Below are 22591 nucleotides of genomic sequence, written 5' to 3'. Positions count from 1 at the left end.
CAAGATGATGTTTGTTTGACCAGCACTTTCTATCTATTTCCAGTCTGATAGGAACGCCGAATTGGCCAAAGCTCCAAAGCTCTAAGTTTGAGATGTCAAAATATGAAGGAAGAAATATTTTAACGCGGGACGTCAAGTTGATAAAAAAAAAAAAGTAAAATATTTTCACGGGTTTGGGAAATGCCGTCACGGGCGTCAGAATAATATTTCAAATTGTTTTCAAGGTCGACGTTGAAACAGTCAGCGCCATTTATGTATCTAGGTGTTTATGTATTTATTTGGGTATGTATGCCTTCAATTATTTACCTGTTTATTGCATCCTCAAGTCATGTATCTTAATACAAGGGACGGGCTTATGAAAGATATGGTTTTCCCGTCTTCGTGATTTTGAAAAAGGTCTATTGTGTCCGACCGTTTCGCCTTATCGTTCCAGGTGAATCTCGTGGTTGGCATGGCGCCCGTCGCAGACATCACGCACATTCAAACTCCCCTGACTTTGCTCGCCCCGTTCGCTGAACCAATTGCCGTAAGTGTCTTCACGGTGCACCCCAAAACTTACTTAAAAAAAAAATATATATATATATATATATATTGACTTAATTATTTGTATATTTATTGTATCCTCGGGGCATATATATTTAAAGAGTTGAGGTTCTTTAAAAACATGTGAAAGTCAAACATACAGACCTGATATTCATTACATAGGAAAGGATGAGTAAAGTAACATCGGGCATTGAATTTAGAAAAATAAATGCTTGTGATTGATATGGACGTGAACGGGGTACGTTATGGGACATTATTAATTACTTCATGAAAGGATCAATATCACTGATTGCGACCGGAGAGGCGGGCAGACGATTTCTGCCGAGTCACGTTTTGTGAAGAAAATCCCGCAGGAATAGGTCACGGAAAGTGGTGAATTTAATAGAATAGTAGAATATTCGTAATTAAAATGCAGACCGAAACATTGCCACGTCACTTTCCTCTTGGGTGGTGAGCTCAGTATTGACAGCTACGTCATACTTTGAGCGAGACCACCAAATAAACGGGTACTACTAAGTACGTTTCCTTGGATACAAAGGCTAAAAAAATTCAAGGGGAACGCGGCATCAATATTGACCAAAAAGGAAAAAAAAAATTGTCATGCAGTGAGTTTAGTTTTTGAGAACAAACTAAACTAAAACAAATCGCTCATCTCTTTTACGAATACTCTCACATGGCAGTAGTTCTGTCCGTCGTGCAATTAATTTTATTTTTCATAAAAATGTGTGGCCAAGCGCGGCCGCAAGATGTCATATTGGAAACTGCCGATACTCAAAATATACACAAATCTAGATAGTTTTTTTTTTTTTTTTTTTTTTGCAGATTGTGGATTTGTTAATGCATTTAAAAAAAATCATCATATCTGTTTTCCGTTCTATATTAAGCTCGCTGCGCCTTGACGAATTCGTAGATGCGTTCAGTCATATTTCTGTTTTGAGAATGGCAGAAATTACCTTTCCCCAACTTTTCTGAGTCAAATTACTCGAAAACACCTGTGCATGGTTAAAATCTTCCAATATGACCATATCAGATTCAAATAATGTATCGACCAATCAGAAGACTGCCAAGTGTACTTCGACTCAGCTTACGCAGTCATATCCTCAATATTTCACTTCAAATAACGGCGTCATTGGCCTTCCTACACACTCTGCCTTATTGAGTTCGAAGGTTAAGCACTTACAAAAGGACGTCATTCAGAGATGCGAAGTTGTAATTCGGAAAAAGGACAGATTGTTGCGCTCGACGGACAGGTCTACATCCGGTTATTTTTGTGTCGGTTTCTCAGAACTTCATCGACATCTTTACGAAGGGAGGACTGCTGACGTCCAGCCAGCTGACCCAGACCGTGATTGGCGCTGCCTGCAATAACGTCTTTCGTGGGCTTTGTTTCCTTCCTATCAACATTGTTGTTGGGGCCAGTCAAGAACAGCTGAACACGGTAAGCTTTCTTTAAAAAAAGAATTGTGCTGACTCGCGTAGTAATCAAGCATCATCACATATATATTCATTGAAAGGGAGCTATACACCTCTACAGTGCCTATAATCCTGGCTAAAAATCGCTGCCCATTGGGTTGTGGACACATGCCCTGCGTAAGATATTCCGTGAAAGAGCTGCTGCGCATAATTACAGTGCCCGACACAGCCTAGTAAACAAAGATGCCAGCGCAGAGAAGGTGAATATTAGATCAATTATACACAAAAGAATCAGAGGAAAAAAATGTTTAGTCCAGTTTTGGGTGTTCCTGCTAAACAATACGTCCAACATAAAAAAAATACTTGACAATTAATGGGGTGTATTGGGAGGAAATGCGCTAGGATTAGTTGTTCTTACCCCCTTTTTACCCATTTCCGTCCGTGCGCGATCCCTTTCCCGTCGTTTATCACGACAGCAATATGACTAGTGGATGGAACCGCATCCATCGTTTCAACTACACACACACATCGCAGCAGAGCGTCAACTGTGCAGCCCGAATTCATCTGCGCCGCGACTCCTCCTCTCTCGCTCTGCGCCAGCTGTGCTACGCTCCTTTGACGAAAACGAAAACCGTCCTTTTGACGAAAACCCGGCGGTGTCTGTCAGTTCGTCAGCTCCGGGGAGAGAGGGAGAGGGTGACGCGTGTGACGTCAGGGATTTGGACCAATAGGAGAGTCGCATGCGTCACCCTCAACACTCTTTCTCCATTTCTGTCCGGCGCTGAGAAACTGACAGACACAAAACGAGCGTCCGTATGCTAAAGCATTAAAAATATTACGGTACGAGAACAGTTAGTGTTACACCTGCGAGACGGACATTTAAAGGGCACTTGAAATTCAATAACAGGGGCCATGAAACGATTTTTTTAACATCTTTCTTCTTACCTTTCCTCTTCGGCTTACAAGTTGCGCAGCCTGGCAGCGTTACTAAACAGTTCAAAAGGAGGGAAAGGAGAAAGCCCCCTCTGCTCGGACCTTCGTTTTCGTACCCGGACGTCGCTATTCTCCCCTTAGAAGATTGGCCCGTCTCTCAAAACTCGTACAAAAGTTGTTTTCGCTCCATACCGCCCGTTGGTGTGGAAGCTACGTGCTCGTTGGACCAGCCACACTTCTATCTTTTGCCATGTGAACACCCTCTCTTGCGCATACCCGCGCGCAGTGAATGGGGTGAGGCATAGTCTCCTCTATGATAAAAGCCTGGCTGCGGCAGTTTGATGACGAAGCCATAGAGTGCCCGGTCGCAGATTCGCAGCGCGAGGATCTGGTAGCTCAGAGTATTTCTCGGGGATTCCGGTATTCAGCGCACAGGTTTTGCAGCGGCGAGGGCCTGAAACATGGTTTCCAAACCCGAAGAGAAAGAAGCGGTAGCGAGCGGACATTCCATCGCTGAAAAGAGGTGTGTTTCGGCGTCTCGCCGCAGCGGGGCGCCCGTTACATGAATCTTGTCTGCCACTCTACCTTTTCACTTTTGGCGGCCGCGTTTCGTGGCGATCTGCCAGGCTTTGTCAGTATAGAGGAGGCTATGGGTCAGGTGATAAAAGGGAGGTGGCTGATTGGTCCGGCAAGCGCGTAGCTCCCACCGCACTGTCATTTTAGGGGTGAACGGAATGTAGTAAGGCCGGTGTCGGTGTAACGTGCTTTGGGGCCGGATGAAAAATTGGGTTGTGCGAATGTTTATACTGCCTAAAACTTGGTCTGCCGCGACGGGCCTCCCATCAATAGATAAGAAATTTTGCCAGTGCAGTACAACCGCTCGCCTGGGGTCTTTAAAGGTGCCCTAATAATGAATCTGAAAGCGGGCGACGGGCCTCCCATCTGTAGATAAGAAATTTTGCCAGCGCAGTACAACCGCTCGCCTGGGGTCTTTAAAGGTGCCCTAATATTGAATCTGAAAGCAGGCGACGGGCCTCCCATCTGTAGATAAGAAATTTTGCCAGCGCAGTACAACCGCTCGCCTGGGGTCTTTAAAGGTGCCCTAATATTGAATCTGAAAGCGGGCGACGGGCCTCCCATCTGTAGGTAAGAAATTTTGCCAGCGCAGTACAACCGCTCGCCTGGGGTCTTTAAAGGTGCCCTAATATTGAATCTGAGAGCGGGCGACGGGCCTCCCATCTGTAGATAAGAAATTTTGCCAGCGCAGTACAACCGCTCGCCTGGGGTCTTTAAAGGTGCCCTAATATTGAATCTGAAAGCGGGCGACGGGCCTCCCATCTGTAGATAAGAAATTTTGCCAGCGCAGTACAACCGCTCGCCTGGGGTCTTTAAAGGTGCCCTAATATTGAATCTGAAAGCGGGCGACGGGCCTCCCATCTGTAGATAAGAAATTTTGCCAGCGCAGTACAACCGCTCGCCTGGGGTCTTTAAAGGTGCCCTAATATTGAATCTGAGAGCGGGCGACGGGCCTCCCATCTGTAGATAAGAAATTTTGCCAGCGCAGTACAACCGCTCGCCTGGGGTCTTTAAAGGTGCCCTAATATTGAATCTGAAAGCGGGCGACGGGCCTCCCATCTGTAGATAAGAAATTTTGCCAGCGCAGTACAACCGCTCGCCTGGGGTCTTTAAAGGTGCCCTAATATTGAATCTGAAAGCGGGCGACGGGCCTCCCATCTGTAGATAAGAAATTTTGCCAGCGCAGTACAACCGCTCGCCTGGGGTCTTTAAAGGTGCCCTAATATTGAATCTGAGAGCGGGCGACGGGCCTCCCATCTGTAGATAAGAAATTTTGCCAGCGCAGTACAACCGCTCGCCTGGGGTCTTTAAAGGTGCCCTAATATTGAATCTGAAAGCGGGCGACGGGCCTCCCATCTGTAGATAAGAAATTTTGCCAGCGCAGAACAACCGCTCGCCTGGGGTCTTTAAAGGTGCCCTAATATTGAATCTGAGAGCGGGCGACGGGCCTCCCATCTGTAGATAAGAAATTTTGCCAGCGCAGTACAACCGCTCGCCTGGGGTCTTTAAAGGTGCCCTAATATTGAATCTGAAAGCGGGCGACGGGCCTCCCATCTGTAGATAAGATATTTTGCCAGCGCAGTACAACCGCTCGCCTGGGGTCTTTAAAGGTGCCCTAATATTGAATCTGAAAGCGGGCGACGGGCCTCCCATCTGTAGATAAGAAATTTTGCCAGCGCAGTACAACCGCTCGCCTGGGGTCTTTAAAGGTGCCCTAATATTGAATCTGAGAGCGGGCGACGGGCCTCCCATCTGTAGATAAGAAATTTTGCCAGCGCAGTACAACCGCTCGCCTGGGGTCTTTAAAGGTGCCCTAATATTGAATCTGAAAGCGGGCGACGGGCCTCCCATCTGTGGATAAGAAATTTTGCCAGCGCAGTACAACCGCTCGCCTGGGGTCTTTAAAGGTGCCCTAATATTGAATCTGAAAGCGGGCGACGGGCCTCCCATCTGTAGATAAGAAATTTTGCCAGCGCAGTACAACCGCTCGCCTGGGGTCTTTAAAGGTGCCCTAATATTGAATCTGAGAGCGGGCGACGGGCCTCCCATCTGTAGATAAGAAATTTTGCCAGCGCAGTACAACCGCTCGCCTGGGGTCTTTAAAGGTGCCCTAATATTGAATCTGAGAGCGGGCGACGGGCCTCCCATCTGTAGATAAGAAATTTTGCCAGCGCAGTACAACCGCTCGCCTGGGGTCTTTAAAGGTGCCCTAATATTGAATCTGAAAGCGGGCGACGGGCCTCCCATCTGTAGATAAGAAATTTTGCCAGCGCAGTACAACCGCTCGCCTGGGGTCTTTAAAGGTGCCCTAATATTGAATCTGAAAGCGGGCGACGGGCCTCCCATCTGTAGATAAGAAATTTTGCCAGCGCAGTACAACCGCTCGCCTGGGGTCTTTAAAGGTGCCCTAATATTGAATCTGAGAGCGGGCGACGGGCCTCCCATCTGTAGATAAGAAATTTTGCCAGCGCAGTACAACCGCTCGCCTGGGGTCTTTAAAGGTGCCCTAATATTGAATCTGAAAGCGGGCGACGGGCCTCCCATCTGTAGATAAGAAATTTTGCCAGCGCAGTACAACCGCTCGCCTGGGGTCTTTAAAGGTGCCCTAATATTGAATCTGAGAGCGGGCGACGGGCCTCCCATCTGTAGATAAGAAATTTTGCCAGCGCAGTACAACCGCTCGCCTGGGGTCTTTAAAGGTGCCCTAATATTGAATCTGAAAGCGGGCGACGGGCCTCCCATCTGTAGATAAGAAATTTTGCCAGCGCAGTACAACCGCTCGCCTGGGGTCTTTAAAGGTGCCCTAATATTGAATCTGAAAGCGGGCGACGGGCCTCCCATCTGTAGATAAGAAATTTTGCCAGCGCAGTACAACCGCTCGCCTGGGGTCTTTAAAGGTGCCCTAATATTGAATCTGAGAGCGGGCGACGGGCCTCCCATCTGTAGATAAGAAATTTTGCCAGCGCAGTACAACCGCTCGCCTGGGGTCTTTAAAGGTGCCCTAATATTGAATCTGAAAGCGGGCGACGGGCCTCCCATCTGTAGATAAGAAATTTTGCCAGCGCAGTACAACCGCTCGCCTGGGGTCTTTAAAGGTGCCCTAATATTGAATCTGAAAGCGGGCGACGGGCCTCCCATCTGTAGATAAGAAATTTTGCCAGCGCAGTACAACCGCTCGCCTGGGGTCTTTAAAGGTGCCCTAATATTGAATCTGAGAGCGGGCGACGGGCCTCCCATCTGTAGATAAGAAATTTTGCCAGCGCAGTACAACCGCTCGCCTGGGGTCTTTAAAGGTGCCCTAATATTGAATCTGAAAGCGGGCGACGGGCCTCCCATCTGTAGATAAGAAATTTTGCCAGCGCAGTACAACCGCTCGCCTGGGGTCTTTAAAGGTGCCCTAATATTGAATCTGAAAGCGGGCGACGGGCCTCCCATCTGTAGATAAGAAATTTTGCCAGCGCAGTACAACCGCTCGCCTGGGGCCTTTAAAGGTGCCCTAATATTGAATCTGAGAGCGGGCGACGGGCCTCCCATCTGTAGATAAGAAATTTTGCCAGCGCAGTACAACCGCTCCCCTGGGGTCTTTAAAGGTGCCCTAATATTGAATCTGAAAGCGGGCGACGGGCCTCCCATCTGTAGATAAGAAATTTTGCCAGCGCAGTACAACCGCTCGCCTGGGGTCTTTAAAGGTGCCCTAATATTGAATCTGAAAGCGGGCGACGGGCCTCCCATCTGTAGATAAGAAATTTTGCCAGCGCAGTACAACCGCTCGCCTGGGGTCTTTAAAGGTGCCCTAATATTGAATCTGAGAGCGGGCGACGGGCCTCCCATCTGTAGATAAGAAATTTTGCCAGCGCAGTACAACCGCTCGCCTGGGGTCTTTAAAGGTGCCCTAATATTGAATCTGAAAGCGGGCGACGGGCCTCCCATCTGTAGATAAGAAATTTTGCCAGCGCAGTACAACCGCTCGCCTGGGGTCTTTAAAGGTGCCCTAATATTGAATCTGAAAGCGGGCGACGGGCCTCCCATCTGTAGATAAGAAATTTTGCCAGCGCAGTACAACCGCTCGCCTGGGGTCTTTAAAGGTGCCCTAATATTGAATCTGAGAGCGGGCGACGGGCCTCCCATCTGTAGATAAGAAATTTTGCCAGCGCAGTACAACCGCTCGCCTGGGGTCTTTAAAGGTGCCCTAATATTGAATCTGAAAGCGGGCGACGGGCCTCCCATCTGTAGATAAGAAATTTTGCCAGCGCAGTACAACCGCTCGCCTGGGGTCTTTAAAGGTGCCCTAATATTGAATCTGAGAGCGGGCGACGGGCCTCCCATCTGTAGATAAGAAATTTTGCCAGCGCAGTACAACCGCTCGCCTGGGGTCTTTAAAGGTGCCCTAATATTGAATCTGAAAGCGGGCGACGGGCCTCCCATCTGTAGATAAGAAATTTTGCCAGCGCAGTACAACCGCTCGCCTGGGGTCTTTAAAGGTGCCCTAATATTGAATCTGAAAGCGGGCGACGGGCCTCCCATCTGTAGATAAGAAATTTTGCCAGCGCAGTACAACCGCTCGCCTGGGGTCTTTAAAGGTGCCCTAATATTGAATCTGAGAGCGGGCGACGGGCCTCCCATCTGTAGATAAGAAATTTTGCCAGCGCAGTACAACCGCTCGCCTGGGGTCTTTAAAGGTGCCCTAATATTGAATCTGAGAGCGGGCGACGGGCCTCCCATCTGTAGATAAGAAATTTTGCCAGCGCAGTACAACCGCTCGCCTGGGGTCTTTAAAGATGCCCTAATATTGAATCTGAAAGCGGGCGACGGGCCTCCCATCTGTAGATAAGAAATTTTGCCAGCGCAGTACAACCGCTCGCCTGGGGTCTTTAAAGGTGCCCTAATATTGAATCTGAAAGCGGGCGACGGGCCTCCCATCTGTAGATAAGAAATTTTGCCAGCGCAGTACAACCGCTCGCCTGGGGTCTTTAAAGGTGCCCTAATATTGAATCTGAGAGCGGGCGACGGGCCTCCCATCTGTAGATAAGAAATTTTGCCAGCGCAGTACAACCGCTCGCCTGGGGTCTTTAAAGGTGCCCTAATATTGAATCTGAGAGCGGGCGACGGGCCTCCCATCTGTAGATAAGAAATTTTGCCAGCGCAGTACAACCGCTCGCCTGGGGTCTTTAAAGATGCCCTATTAATGAATCTAAAAGCGGGCGACGGGCCTCCCATCTCTAGATACGAAATTGTGCCAGCGCAGTACAACCGCTCGCCTGGGGTCTTTAAAGGTGCCCTAATAATGAATCTGAGAGCGCCTCAATATGGCGATAACACACTCTGCTGGCTCTAAGCAGCATAGATATATCTGAATCATGACAATACGCAACCGAATTCCCTAATAAAAAAAAAATTAAAAAAATCGAAGATCGTAACACACCGAGGTCAACTACCACATCTACGGAACCAGGACCACAGTCAGCCAATAGCAAGCGAAGGACCCTCGCGCCTCCGACGGGTAGAACAGCGGAGTGATATGTCGAATGCGCGCGGCTCGTTAGCCATGCACCCCGGACAACGATGCAACCGAAGAGCCGACGACTGGACATTTCACTCCCGCGGAAACAAAAAAGAAAAAAAAAAAAATAGAGTGCGCTGGTTTTGAAACGATTATTCCTTTATTATGTGCCATCTCCGCGAAAAAATAACATTCTTCGACTACTCTTATTTGCTTTTATCATCTACAAAAGCATACACAGTTTGTTATAACAGCGTTGGCAAGCTCAGGGAATTTTAGCGTTCTTATTGATAACATGTTGTCCTGGCTGTCGGAACAATGCTCCTCACATCGTTTGAGATGACCTAGGCGTCTGCGATTTTTTATTGCTTTTTAATAGGAAAATTAGTCGCCTATCGTTATGATTTACCGATTTCTATGATGCTTAGAGCCGACAGAGTGAGTTATCATCATATTAAAGTGATCTCAGAAACCTCCACAAGGCACCTTTATCAGGCATCACACAGATAGTGATACATGACCGCACTCCGGTATGATTATCATCCGGAACTTACCTGGCAGGGGTGGGGATTGAACCCCGAATTCCCGGGCTCTGCAGCGCGAGCCCTGGATGCACGTGCTCCGAGCTGGTGCGCACGTGCTCCGAGCTGGTGACAATGACACCCAAAGAAGTTCGGAAAACGAGCCTTAGCTCTTAAGGAAATTGATGTTTCCAGTGCGCGAGCACTGAACATAGCATCTATAGAAATGTAAACAGCGTGTTTAATATTATTTCGGACATATTTACTAAACAAAAGGGGGCGAGAGTTGGAGCACACCCTTCTTCATACTGTGTTTCAATAAACAGGAAGTTATGGTTGGAGGAGTTCAGTTTTCATCATATATTTATAAGGCACGGCAGACATTATATGAGGAGATAATTGCCATAGTAATACGTTCACACGACTGTGAAGGCACCTTTAGCTAAGGAAACTTTATTCTCTGCGGCCAATCATTTGACAATCGTACGCGCGTGGCGTGTGCTCGCGACCCAAGAGCACGGGCTGATTCACCGATAGCCAAGGGACCTATGTTAAATGCACCTTTATGTACCGTGTGAATGGCGTATACGAAGGCTAATTATTTAATATTCGTTAATTAGTTTCTCAATTATTGATTTTACAGGCCGTGTTTATTTTGCAGTATTGACGGGAAAATACTGCTAGAGAATTGCAAGAATTTTCAAGCAAGTAAATGTTTTTTTTAGATATCAATTAATATATTTTCACATTTTTTTATCCTGATTTAAAATCTCCGACGCTCCAAATTTCCTACTCCGAGCCCTGCAACAACACGGAACATATAGCGCACTGGAGCATGACACACCGTAACTATCCACGACCAGCAGGCGCCGTGTATGCTTCTGTTCCTTGACCTTCTCTTACAGCGTTGTTTTCCCTCCTTAATCACGTATGACCCGAAAGAGCCGCTTCCGACCGCACGGTCATGACGAGCCTGGGATCTCATGGATACAGGTTGCAGACGCCGAAAATTTGTAGGTTTGAGTGGAAAAAAAAAAAAAAAAGTCAGTGACGCTAAAAAGTTTCTTTAAATATTTTAATACTCCTGAAATGTTTAGAGACTCGGTTCGAGCACATACGCGGATGGTTACTATGACTGATCTATTTATTGACCATGCATCCAGCTTACTTCTAAATTCAAGATGGCATTCTTGAACTGGCTTGTCGACAGGAAACTACCAAACTTGTCAGCGATGTTACGTGGTTCCCACTGGCAGCGTGAGACAGAATTTGTCGATGCGCTACCAACACACCATTGTTCAATAGACAGCACGTAAATTGTTTTTCAGGCGAGATGCACGAACAAACCTTTTTCCAGAATGCTAACTGATGTTTCAGATTTCCAACCGAAGCTTATTTATTCGTTGAGCTAAGCATTATAAAAAAGGCAAGATCCAACTGTCTTTACATTTCGACAACTTTTCCTTCGATGTGCTGTCGGTACGCTACCGTTCGATAGATAGCGCGTTAATTTGTTTCCAGGCAAGATGCACAAAACATACCTCTTCCAAAACGCTAATTGCTCTCTTGGCTTTGAAATCAAATCGTTCTCACCTTCTGTACTAAGCACGATTCAATTGGAAAGGAGCAGCGGTCCGAATGTTTGCACCGATCATCTCGAGCACCTGTCTGTCGTCGCCGCCATCTTGTTTACAGGTGGGATGCAAGGTTACTAAAGCACTGAGTTGGGAAACTCACCCTTGAAACCCAAACCGTTCGCCTCTACCGAGACAAAATTGGTCACTATACAGGCGCCACCCTTTAGCGATCAGTCGAAATATGCAAGCTAATTGATATAGCTACTGTGAAATGTCACTCTGAGATGGCGCCACAGGCTCTTGCGTGACTCGACTTTAACCAATGCGCGCAGCCGAGCGGTCCCCGGAGTGGCCGCGGCGGAAGAAATGGCGGCGTGGCGGAGCTACTTTTTAAAGCACGCTTTATGGCAGTTTCCCAGATGTGTTGTTCTAGTAACATTGACGTGATGTCATTCGCTCTCTGAGAAAAATTCGGTGCACGATGAGCGCGCTCGAGTGTCAGTCTCCAGGGTCGTTCTGTCCGTCTAGTGAACGGAGCGCCGAACCTTCGCGCTCCGGAGCACGCACTTTACGCATCCCATGGGCAGGGCGTGCGGCGCGCTTTTTGCGCGCAACATTTAAATCGGGCTTATAATAGTGAATGTTTATCAATTGATGACTAAAATGCATTACATGTTTGCAAATTATTTTAATGTATCTGCCCTATTCGCAATTGCCGTCAATTCTGTAATTTAGAGCATGGCACGTAAAAACCAATAATTAAAAACACCAGTAAACAGAGCATAGCTAATTAGACAATATATCATAACGACTATCTTCCATCTCACGTCCGCCGAGCATGTTAAATACAAGGTGAAGACGGCACTCGTCTAGTAACTTTCATCTCTTAAAAAAATAAAGTAAAAATAAATATATATTTGTCTGAATTAAATGCGAACGCCCTGTGTACCTATGAAGGCGCTAATTCTCTATACGATGAAGCAAAGCGGACACTTCGTGGAAACCCTGCCAGTTGAGCGTTGTGAGTGTACCACGTGACTGCTTCCCCGGAGGTCAGCTGTCACTCTCACGGCATTTTGAATAGTGCGGCACGCAACGTCTACTGCGAACCGCCGCAAGTCGAAACAAATATGGAAAAGAAATATTACATACCTTTCCAGCTCACAATTAATTTTAATACTGATTTGTGGCGTCAACATACATTCATTCATTCATTCATTGATCCATTCATTCATTCATTCATATATTGATTGTTTTATTAAATGTGCTGCGCGAACGGCGAATATATTTTAAGGTGCGCACTATATCGGTGGCAGAAAATCGTAAAGAAACACCGTACACATCGCGACACTATTAGCGCGAACACGACATTGGCGCATTTTCGCATTTTACTTCTAAATAGTATTAGCGATCACGAAATTTTATCGCTTACAATAGAGAACTAAGTGATCTCTTTCCGTAGCAATAATAACTTGGATGACATCCCTTGGTTTCAAAAAGAAAAACTGGAAAAATCGGCGATCGCTTGTTCGCGCTAGCAGTGTCGCGCTCTCTATATAAAAAAAAAAGAAAAAAGAAACACGAACAAAGTATGTTAGCGTGGAAGAATAAAAAAAAAAATTCAATGCACTCTCAAAGTTTCCAGCCATATAAGAAGGTATTATCAAAAAGTTTAAACACCGCTAAAGATTCTTTTTTTTTTTTTTTTTTTGAAATCAGTTGAGTCCAAATGACGGGGATGCGCAATATCCATAAGAAAGACAGCACAGAAAGATACCTCTCAAGTCAGATTGGCAGCAGCTGAAAGATTTTGCGCTGCAATTTCTCAATTAGACTCAAGTAAAAAGGTGCCTTGAAATACATGGTCCGAACATCAGAGGCTCACACGCTTTCGGTTTGTTCTACAGCGATATGCAAACTATCTCGCTTCGATCTGTATGTCTACTGTACCACCTTGCGTTCGTGTATTGCTGCGGCATGAGGCAGGTAAAAGACACCAGATAAGCTGGTGTTCGGGAATGGATAAATTTTTCATCTACAGCAAAGACGTCAGGCACCCGATGGTCACTATCTTTACGTTGTCTCCAGATATACGCCACAGAACCTAAACTACTATTTCATGTTAGGCTCGGGGCGGCAAGCCTCTAATGCATGCGCCACTTCAAGCTTATGTAACGGTGTGGTTTCCTTGGAAAAAAATATTATCATTAGCATCATTAGATCAGTAGTAGCCCTGTTGCTATGTTTAAAATTGCACTTTGTTTTTCTTTTGTTCTCTAGCTTCTGAAAAGGCATTATATTATAATTCTAATTTATATCACCTGAATGCCAGTTGATACTACCGTTTCGCAAGATAAACTTTAAAGCGAGCCGCGAATTTCGAAAGCCTTTGGCATAATGTCATCTCAAATGGCACCAACACAAGCGCATAAATGTAATTTTTGACTTCTCATTTAAAAAAAACAAGCAAAAAAACACGAATGAGAAAACAAAAAAAATAAGAAACCAGATCTTGCATCGTATACACTAGTCCAAAAATTAGGCGCCAAAACTAAAAAAAAAAAGAAAAATATTAGTAATTTAAGTGCCTACAGTTTTTTTAGTGAAATTCCCATTCTACCAAATCGCTTCTCCGTCATGCATTCAGCTATGGTCACAGTGATGGTTGCAGTAACCAAAACAAAAGTGAAATTACTCACAGGTGCATACTAATGTGTGCTTGCTACCAATAAGACATTACCATCATTTCAGGATAATATTATATTACAAGAGTCTTGCGGTCTTGTCTTGCTTACCATACTAAACAGCTTCAGATGCAGTGCTTGATTAAATATTCATTTTGTTGCCAGCTATGTTAGTGTCCCATGGACACTGTTGCAGTTCTCGGGTTTATATAGCAAATATCCGTCTTGGCAGCATTATGTTTTTATTCTACATATATTTTTTTTTATTAAAGAAAATGAAGTCGTTTTGAACAATATATTCTGCATGAATTCTTTTCTGCTAACGTCCATATATCAAAACAGGTTTTTGTGTTGTTTCTCTTCTATTTGTCCAGACAAGGATTCCAGTGTATATGGCGCACATGCCGGCGGGTACGTCCACGCAGAACATCGTCCACTATGCACAGGTACACGAAACTTCTAGTACTGCTCTTTTTGAAGTTCAGAAAGTAAAAAAAGGCAGAAGACGAGTCGTTTACAATTCTCTGTAATGCCAAATTAAAGAACAGCTCTTGAGAACACGCAGGGCAGGGCACGCAGGGGAGAATATTCCCCTCTTCCCCCTCTGTGCCCTCCCCTTTTCCTCTCCTGCTCCCCTCCCATTCAGCGTGAAATTGATCGAAAATTTCCCCACTAAATTTAGCGGGAAAATGTTCCCGCTAAACTTGGCAGAAAAATTTTCCCGCTAAATTTACAGAAAAATTGTCCCGCTAAATTAAGCGGGAAGATTTCCCCGCTAACTTTAGCGGGGAAATGACCCACAAGGCAACGCGCGGTTACACCGACGGCGACGCCGCTCAACCCGGAAATGGGCGCCTAAGAGCTGGGCTCTAATATTGGCAAAAAATGAAAAGAAAAAATGAATGACGTTTACAGATACAGTATCTGTAATGCGGAAATAGAGCTCAGCTCTTGAGGAGGAGGAAATCCTTCCCCCTCCGCCGTCTCCGTACCGTCTCCTCCTCCACTCCTACTCTCAAATCAAATCAAATCAAGGTTTATTTAGACAACCGTCGAGGAATGCAGCTGTCTGGGGGGCCGCCACAAAAGGCATCGACATGCCTGACAAGGCGACAGCCCCCCGCCCTCTCCACGGCCAGACAAAATGAAAGACTTAGATCAAAGAATGAAAGACTCCTCCTCCTCTTCCTCCATTCCCTCCCTTCCCCCTCCTTCAATTTGGTTTCCCCGCTAAATTTAGCGGGGAGAATGAAGCCACATGACTTGGTGTTACGTCACCTATGAACGAATAGTTTCTCCGAATATAGCCTGAAATTGTATTGGCATTGAGGTCACGTGATGTAAAATTTCCCGCTAAATCTTGTAAAAAACTGAATTTGTCCGCTAAATTTTGCGGGGAAATGAAGTGGTGTTGAGGTCACGTAGTGGGGAACTGCATTGGTGCTGAGGTCACGTGACGGTCAATTTTCCTGCCTAAACTAGCGGAGAAAGTGAATTTGTCCGGTAAATCAAGCATAGGAACTGAATTTCCCCGCTACATTTAGCGGGGAATCAAATTGGTGTTGAGGTCACATAACGTCAATTTTCCCGCTAAATTTAGCGCGGTTACGCCAACGCCGACGCAGACGCTGACGCCGCAAGACACGGAAAGGGGCGCTTAAGAGCTGCGCTCTAAAAACGTCAAAGAGAAAGCGTACCAGCGTTTAGATATTAGTGCAAGTGACATCTAATTTCTAGTCATGAGGTGCATGCTTTTTAATCCGAACAATCATGTGCATCGGCACAAGTTACTGTTATTGGTAGAAATATTGCTATGTTAAAAGTGTATTATAGGATCAATGTTAAAAACTCTGGGCTTCCTTAAATATTGCAACGAATCGCTGACGTGCAGTCTTTTGCTTTTCCAGATGTACAAGGCAAAGAATTTCATAATGTACGACTATGGCAAAGAAAGAAACAGGGACATGTATGGTCAGGTTAGTATGCTTTTCACTAGTCACACTCGGCGTTTGGCATTGTCTTGCATTCTGACATGATCCGATTCGGGCAATGATAGGGGCTGTAACCTTATGACAGCGTTTAAATAAGACGACAGATGCACTACATTGGCTTAGAGATATGTGCAGTACCATTTCAGCTCCTTTAACACATTTTCGAAATTCAGTGGTCGCGAGTGGGTTAACAAATGTTTTACTCGAGGAGTGGTCGTTTGTCTCAATTTAAGGAAAGCAAGAACGATTTTTTACTCTTTCTACTTTAGCATAGCTCGCTCTGGGTAGGGGAAAACCACCAATTGGGACTGTTAGAGATATTTACGTGAGAAGCTTGTCCAGCTTTTCGTAACCAGCGGCTGCCTGAGGTCTGCATGCAAACAGGTTGTGCGAAGTTTCGATGACTGGATATGCCGCGGCTTCCTTTTTATTTATTTTTTATCCGCCAACGACCAGTGCCATCTCCTGGTATAAAATTTCCTGTTACCGACTACGCTTTATGGCAAGCGCATTGCTCAATTGCAGGTCGTTTTCTGAATGCACTAGCACGAGCAGCACAAACAAGTACGCAGCTCGATCAGCAGGTTTCCAAAATTTCCTCTAACGGCCTAAAAACTATTCAATACTAAATGTTACGAGGGTGCTTAGTCTTCTGGGAGGTATAATTAGTCAAAATTGCACAGATGCCTGATGCTTCAGAGCAAGGTGACCGTGTCAACGTCACACTGATTTGCAAGCCTCTTTGTTTTGAAGGAAAAACGAGGAAAAGAAAATCTCACATTGTATTGTTTACCTTTAAGCTAAAGGGAAAAGAGGCTGTAGTGTTCTACATCGTAAGGAAAAAGGGAGCGCGACTTAGACTTTCGGGGGACTAAATGTGCTGACACTACCACTTGTCGCCTTGGGGCTAACGGGGACGGGAGCAACCTTTTCACCCCTTCCGTCAGTCCTTCAGAGTTGGACCCCCATGACTAACATTTGCGCCCTAGAATTTGACTACTTGTGGCGCCCTTGCATTTGGACGCATGGGATTTAATATTGCGCAATTGCATTTAGACCACTGGGACTTCGAGTTAATCTTTTGCATTTGGTTCCAAGTCGTTACATTTTGAACCCTTGCTGTTAGTCTTCTCGTACTCAAAGTTTCAGTCCCCAATTTGCGCACAACTGAAGAAATATGCCTCGCGAATGTCTACTGGCATCCTATGTACTGCAATCTCAAAAACAGAAAGTTGCAGTTCAAGTCAAACGTAACTTCATTGCCTCGTAGATAAAAATTACATTTAAGGATGACTAACGTTGAAATACCAGTGCGGTAGAATCCAAGCAAAGGCCGAAATCCGAAAGGTGCAGCTGCGGTGACGATCACTTAGACACTGCGACGTCTTCCCAAACCGGTCATAGCCCAAGCATCGTTTACCGGGGCACCAGCATCTTCTTGCTTCTTCGAGAGAGATTTGGATGACTAGTAATTCTGGGCACTGTAAAATTCCTGATCGCTGGACAAACGAATAAAAAAAAACACATTTATAATTTAAAAAAAGAAAAATAAAACTTTGGGGCGTTGAATTTGATCCGTTAAGAGTCAACCCGATAGCGTTATCGGGCCCCGTTCGTATCGCGTTCTCATTTGCTTCTCATGGTCTTGAGCAGACTTGTACACGTTACTAAAAAATAGTAAGGAATTACATTTACAATTACTCGAGGCTAAATTGTAATTTATTACAATTACAATTACCCTTCCATGAAAGTAAGGGACCGTTACCCCAAAAAATAATCCGTTACTTTCGTGGCGTTACTTTCAACAATATTGTCTTCACTTAAGAAACAAAGGGATAAGGGCTATTCAAATTCTTATTGTTGCAACCTGTTCCATTTGCGCACAGGCGGCGGTGGAGTATCGGGTATCGTTAATGGAGCCATCGGACCGATCGACTAAAATTCCCCACTCTCGAAATCGCAATGCTGTAGAGGTCATCATACATCTAGCCAAACCTAGAATAAGAATTGATTTATGTCCATCTTACTATACCGGCATATATTGCCAGACAATAGCAAAACACAGCTGTAACAGTAAAGTGATAATTAAATAATAAATAAGGTTTGGCTCGATATTCTTCTTCCTTTGGTTCTGAAACGGTCGAGCCTCAGTTGAGAAGTTGGTGAATAAAAAAAAAGTTTCCCGGAAATAAATATAAGTAATCGAAAAAGAGGACACTCATAACAACAATTAATAAAAACTTCGGTTAAAAAAATGAAATGTACACGCACGTTTGCCGTGTGTACCTTTCTTGGTGCCGTTCAAAAACGCACGAAACACGAAGCGACTGCAGTTTACTCTGGTGTTCTCCAGATAGACGTCCGCTGATGCCATGGGCAGCGAAGGGCAGAGTACTAAGGTAGCCGAGCTATGGCCCCACCCACGAGTTTCACTCTCTCCCCAAGCCCAGAATATCAAGTCTACGTCAGCCACTATTGTGTTTATTTGTAAAAATATCTGCTCCAGATAAGGTGCGTCATGCCGGGGGAAAAACAGAAGAAGAAAGGACGACTATTGCTATTTCCAAAGTGCTCGCAAAAAGCTGACTCACAAAAAAGGTGACTGAGATGCAGACAACCTGGCTGGAATTCACAAATAAAGTGGGCCAACTCTAGAAGTTGGACTAAAAAAAAGTAGGTAGCTTTTAAAACGGTGAAATAAGGTGAAAGAAAAAATATATCCTGTTTGCGAGCAGATAATAAGTGTGCAATAACGAACAAGGATGCTTGTGGCAAAAGCACCTTCACATATTATCATATCTTTTTTAGTGGATTTTAGGGTATACGGAGCGTTGTCTGGTGTTGTGACATAATGAAAATGGTCGTGGTCATTATAAACGAGAAGGACATTCTTAATTCTTGTCTGTGCACTTACCGTCTGGAGCTTCTCGAAGAGGTACAGAATCACTTCGCGTCCTCTTCTCCCCGTTTCCGATCACAAAAAAAGGAGTAAACAAAAGTGGATATAACCTGCCGCTTCCCCCCCCCCCCCCCCCGCCCCCCTTTTCCGCTTTTTCTTTTTTTGTAGAAATGTCTGTTTGGGTGTTTTGACATAGTTGCTAGGGTCTAAGAAAATAGATTTGGGGGATTAGTGTTGCAAGCAGAAAAGGCTTTGCGAAACTGAAGGGTGCCCAGCCTCCATTTGCGCGTGACGGTGTCACTGCGCTCGACCTTACCAAAATAAAAACAACCCTTCCTTTAGAGAGGGGGAGGAGGGGGGGGGGGGTTGGTCCTAAAAAAAGTAACGGATTACAAGAAATCTATTACGTAAAAAATGTAAGGGAATTACTTTAAAATTACTCTAGAAAATATGTAATTATTTCGTTCCTAAATTACTGATAAATGTAAGGGATTACAAGCAATTCCGTTACTTGTAACGGATTACGTACAGGTCTGGTCTTGAGTCACGCAATGACCTAATGACACCACACTCCTTTATTTTCCCACAGTTCGACTTTCTTTTCAATGTTCTGACACCTGATCTTCAAATTCTACAACAAGATTTCACTGTTCTGTACACAGTACAAGGTTTCTTGTTCCCTTGTTCCTTGTACGTTCACGCGCGTTTAGTATTTCACTCATTCACTACACACACATTCACACACCCTGACACGCACCACACTTTGGCACTTTCACTCATCGTGGTTGAGATTGTTGTGAATTCCTTCATACCTCTATTGTTCTATGACATACCTGAACGACAGTTGTCCCCTCCTCTTCTAGAGCACTTTCATCAAACTCAATCACTGCTTTGGTGATGTCACGTCGCACGAGTAATGTCACGTGTGACTTAATGTAACACGTCACATGACCTCGCGCTCTCCGTGTGTGACGTCACACGTGGTTCTGACGTCATGACCCTATCCACCAATCAGGATTTTCCGGTCCAACCGGCGCCGACACCGACGTTGACGCCGGATTTTCTGCGACACGAGCTCCTTAACGCTATCGCGGTAGAATAACAACTAGGCTGTGTGAGTGCTGCAACGGTTTACAAAAACATGCGATCTATTGACAGCAGAGCAGCGCGTTATTATAGTTTTAGTAGACCGTTCGCTCCGGGCCCCACATCAAGCGGGCACGTCCTCAAACTATGCTTCAGTGTGACGGCACGAGCTCGCGCTAGCAATGCAAAAGTCTAGTGTACAGTTGAATACATGTCTCGATTACAGGCAAGCAGCCCCTGCTAGGGTCTGCAAAACACAAAAATAATAAGCCAATAGTAGAATTAGCGTTTCGTTCGCTTTCATGAGGTAACCACATCCGATTGAATCTCACATTTTTGTGCTACCTAACAAAATCAGCACACAATGTGGAAAATTAATAGGGCATGGGGCGCGCTTGTCAAGCTCGAGAAGGCGCTCAATCTGAAGCTGCAGAGAATTAATACACCGTAAAAGGAAGTACTTTGACATACTTTATCAAGTTCCTTTGACTTCTGACTTCAAAACAGATTAAGCGCAATGCAGCAGCGCGAATCCAAACCAAATCCCGGAATCCGGCCAATCCCTCTTCTAGCGAGAAAAATGGCGATCCAAAACAATTCGGACTAACTTTACTTCGTACTGATGAGAAGCGAGACGACGCAAGCGCCGGTACGCAGGTCGAGTGACGTACGAGGGATATGACGCCAAGGGAAAAATAATCAGTTCTCTATTTCCATGCAAACGCTCTGATTTTCTTTCTCGCTTTTTTTTTCAACGCTATTAATATTTGTTGGCCGTTTTTATGTTATTGATAACAGCGACGACGGTATGAAGGCTACTGGATGCTGCCCTTGACTGCTTTCTCAGTGCAACATGCCGAGCATGAAGTGTGTGGTCTCGGATTTTGAATTCGAAATAGGTCTATCCAGATACGTGTGTTACTGGTTGACGACAAGTCGAGTCTTGACTTGTTCAACGAAAAAAAAAAGAAAAAAAATCAATTGTGGTTTTATTTAGAGTTGCTCAGTTTGAATAAATGTTCATATGTTTAGGCGAGGGTAAACTGCATCAATGTGACTTGTCAAATACGAACGCGTCATTGTTGACGAGATCGTTGGGTGAATGGAAGTCAACTTTTCGTTAGCTGGCAATCACACAACGCGATAAGTTCTGCGTACAGTCATGCATATACCAAATAGTTCCACGAAACCGGTCGTTTTTTTTTTTTTTGTTTTGTTTTTTTCTGAGGAGCGCTCGACTGGTGGCTTACCTTCGAGCTAGCGGTGACGTCAGGACTCTTCCATGTGAAGCAGGCAAGGCGGAGCCCTTCAACGCGAACTGCCCTTATCATCAGCACCTGTGTCACCGCTGTCTAATTGAAAGGGACAGAGGATTATCGAAACGGCAAGCTCGGTGACTAGCAAAAGCCCGTTTGAGGGCGAAAAAAAAATGAACCAAAATAACTTTAATTCTTTTCCAAGACAGCGTCGAGACAGTAGCAGATGATAACGGCAGTTCGCGTTGATGTCATTCCCCCTATCTGCCCCACATGAACGAGTCCTGACGTCAGCGATAGTTCGAACGTAAGCCACCAGGCAAGCGCTCATCAGAATAAAACACCCGCTCGCGCGCAGCTACTTCGTCTACGCATGACTCTACCATGCAATGTATCAAAGGTCATTGGACACTAAAGTAATAAGCTGGTCTCGTCCAAGTTTGATGAACCCTTTCAGCGGTGCCCGACTGAGTCGCGCCGATCCCGAAGATGAGAGAAATATCTGCTGGTCCTCCATACGAGCACTCCGTATTCCGTGTGTTGGTTGTCTTCCGGATTAACACAACATAAAGCTGTAGATAATGAAGGTCATTCCGTGACTTTTGGGGCTTTTTTATTATTGAAGGACGGCTCCGTTTTGGTATTTTCGGGTTTCACCTAATTGATAAAATTAATTTGCGTGCTAATTTTTGGGGTTTACTGCTATCTAGTGAAAACACTGAAACGCATTTGTAACGTCACGATGGTCCTGAAGTTAACGAAAATTACATAGTACTCTTTTTCTTTAAGTAACGTTCAATTGCTCCTTCCCTTCAGTGATTGGGTGATTTCATCGAATCTTTCAACACAAAAAATAATTGTATTGATAATCAACTACTTCGTTTGTACTTTTGAGCACACAAGACTGGCAATATGGGACCTCCCTGGCCATCAATAGGTGACGTAGAAAATTCAGCAACACGGCATCGTACATAATTGGTGTGGGCACCACACTGACCTCCCCTGAACTTCCGATCCGACCGTGTGCAGGACACGCCGCCGGAGTACCCTTTGGAAGAGATCGGAACCAGCATCGCTTTGTTCTCTGGACAAGGTGATCGGTTCGCTGACCCGAAGGGCGTGCAGGGTCTGCGGTCACGGCTGCAGAGTATCGTTTTCGACTATCAGCTGCCCCAGAAGAACTTCAACCACTTGGACTTCGTCATCGGTGACGACGCCACGCTCATGCTGCACAAGCCGGTTATAGAGCTCATCCAAGGCTATAACAACGACAACTTAGCGTGAACCAAAGCCAAGCTACGCGTCGTCACCATGGGAGTCAAGGCTCTGATGTCAATGTGATGGTTGGGTCATGCTGGCTCGTTGCTTGTTTTCTTTTAGTATTCATCATTTCATCCTACAAATAAACATGCATATATTCAAGAACAAAATAAAGATTGACGGTCCCTTGCCGTTGAATGCAAAATAAGCTGCAGCAAAGAAATACGCACTGCACGTGCTGGCATGCGCAATTGCACTGACATATTTAAATTCAGTTGGTGGTGTTTATATCCAGGGTTTTGCGTTTTCACTTTAAACCTATAAAAACCGAGAAACGTTAGCCGAATCCATT

The 22591-nt window shown here is 45.3% G+C and overlaps 1 protein-coding gene across 1 annotated transcript in view; it reads left to right on the top strand.

Moving 5' to 3' along the window:
• The window catches only part of LOC120845934 (lipase member K-like), a 67377-nt gene extending 45114 nt beyond the window's left edge, over positions 1 to 22263 (top strand). Inside the window, exons 5-9 of the mRNA XM_040217494.3 lie at positions 434 to 526; positions 1829 to 1981; positions 14122 to 14193; positions 15655 to 15723; positions 22009 to 22263. Of these exons, the coding sequence (XP_040073428.3) occupies positions 434 to 526; positions 1829 to 1981; positions 14122 to 14193; positions 15655 to 15723; positions 22009 to 22263 (642 nt within the window). The remainder of the gene's footprint in view (positions 1 to 433; positions 527 to 1828; positions 1982 to 14121; positions 14194 to 15654; positions 15724 to 22008) is intronic.
• Positions 22264 to 22591: the final 328 nt, after the last annotated feature.

Source organism: Ixodes scapularis, unplaced genomic scaffold (assembly GCF_016920785.2).
Source record: "Ixodes scapularis isolate PalLabHiFi unplaced genomic scaffold, ASM1692078v2 ptg000292l_1__unscaffolded, whole genome shotgun sequence".
Classification (NCBI taxonomy): Eukaryota; Metazoa; Arthropoda; class Arachnida; order Ixodida; family Ixodidae; genus Ixodes; species Ixodes scapularis.
This window is presented reverse-complemented; position numbering and strand designations above follow the sequence as displayed.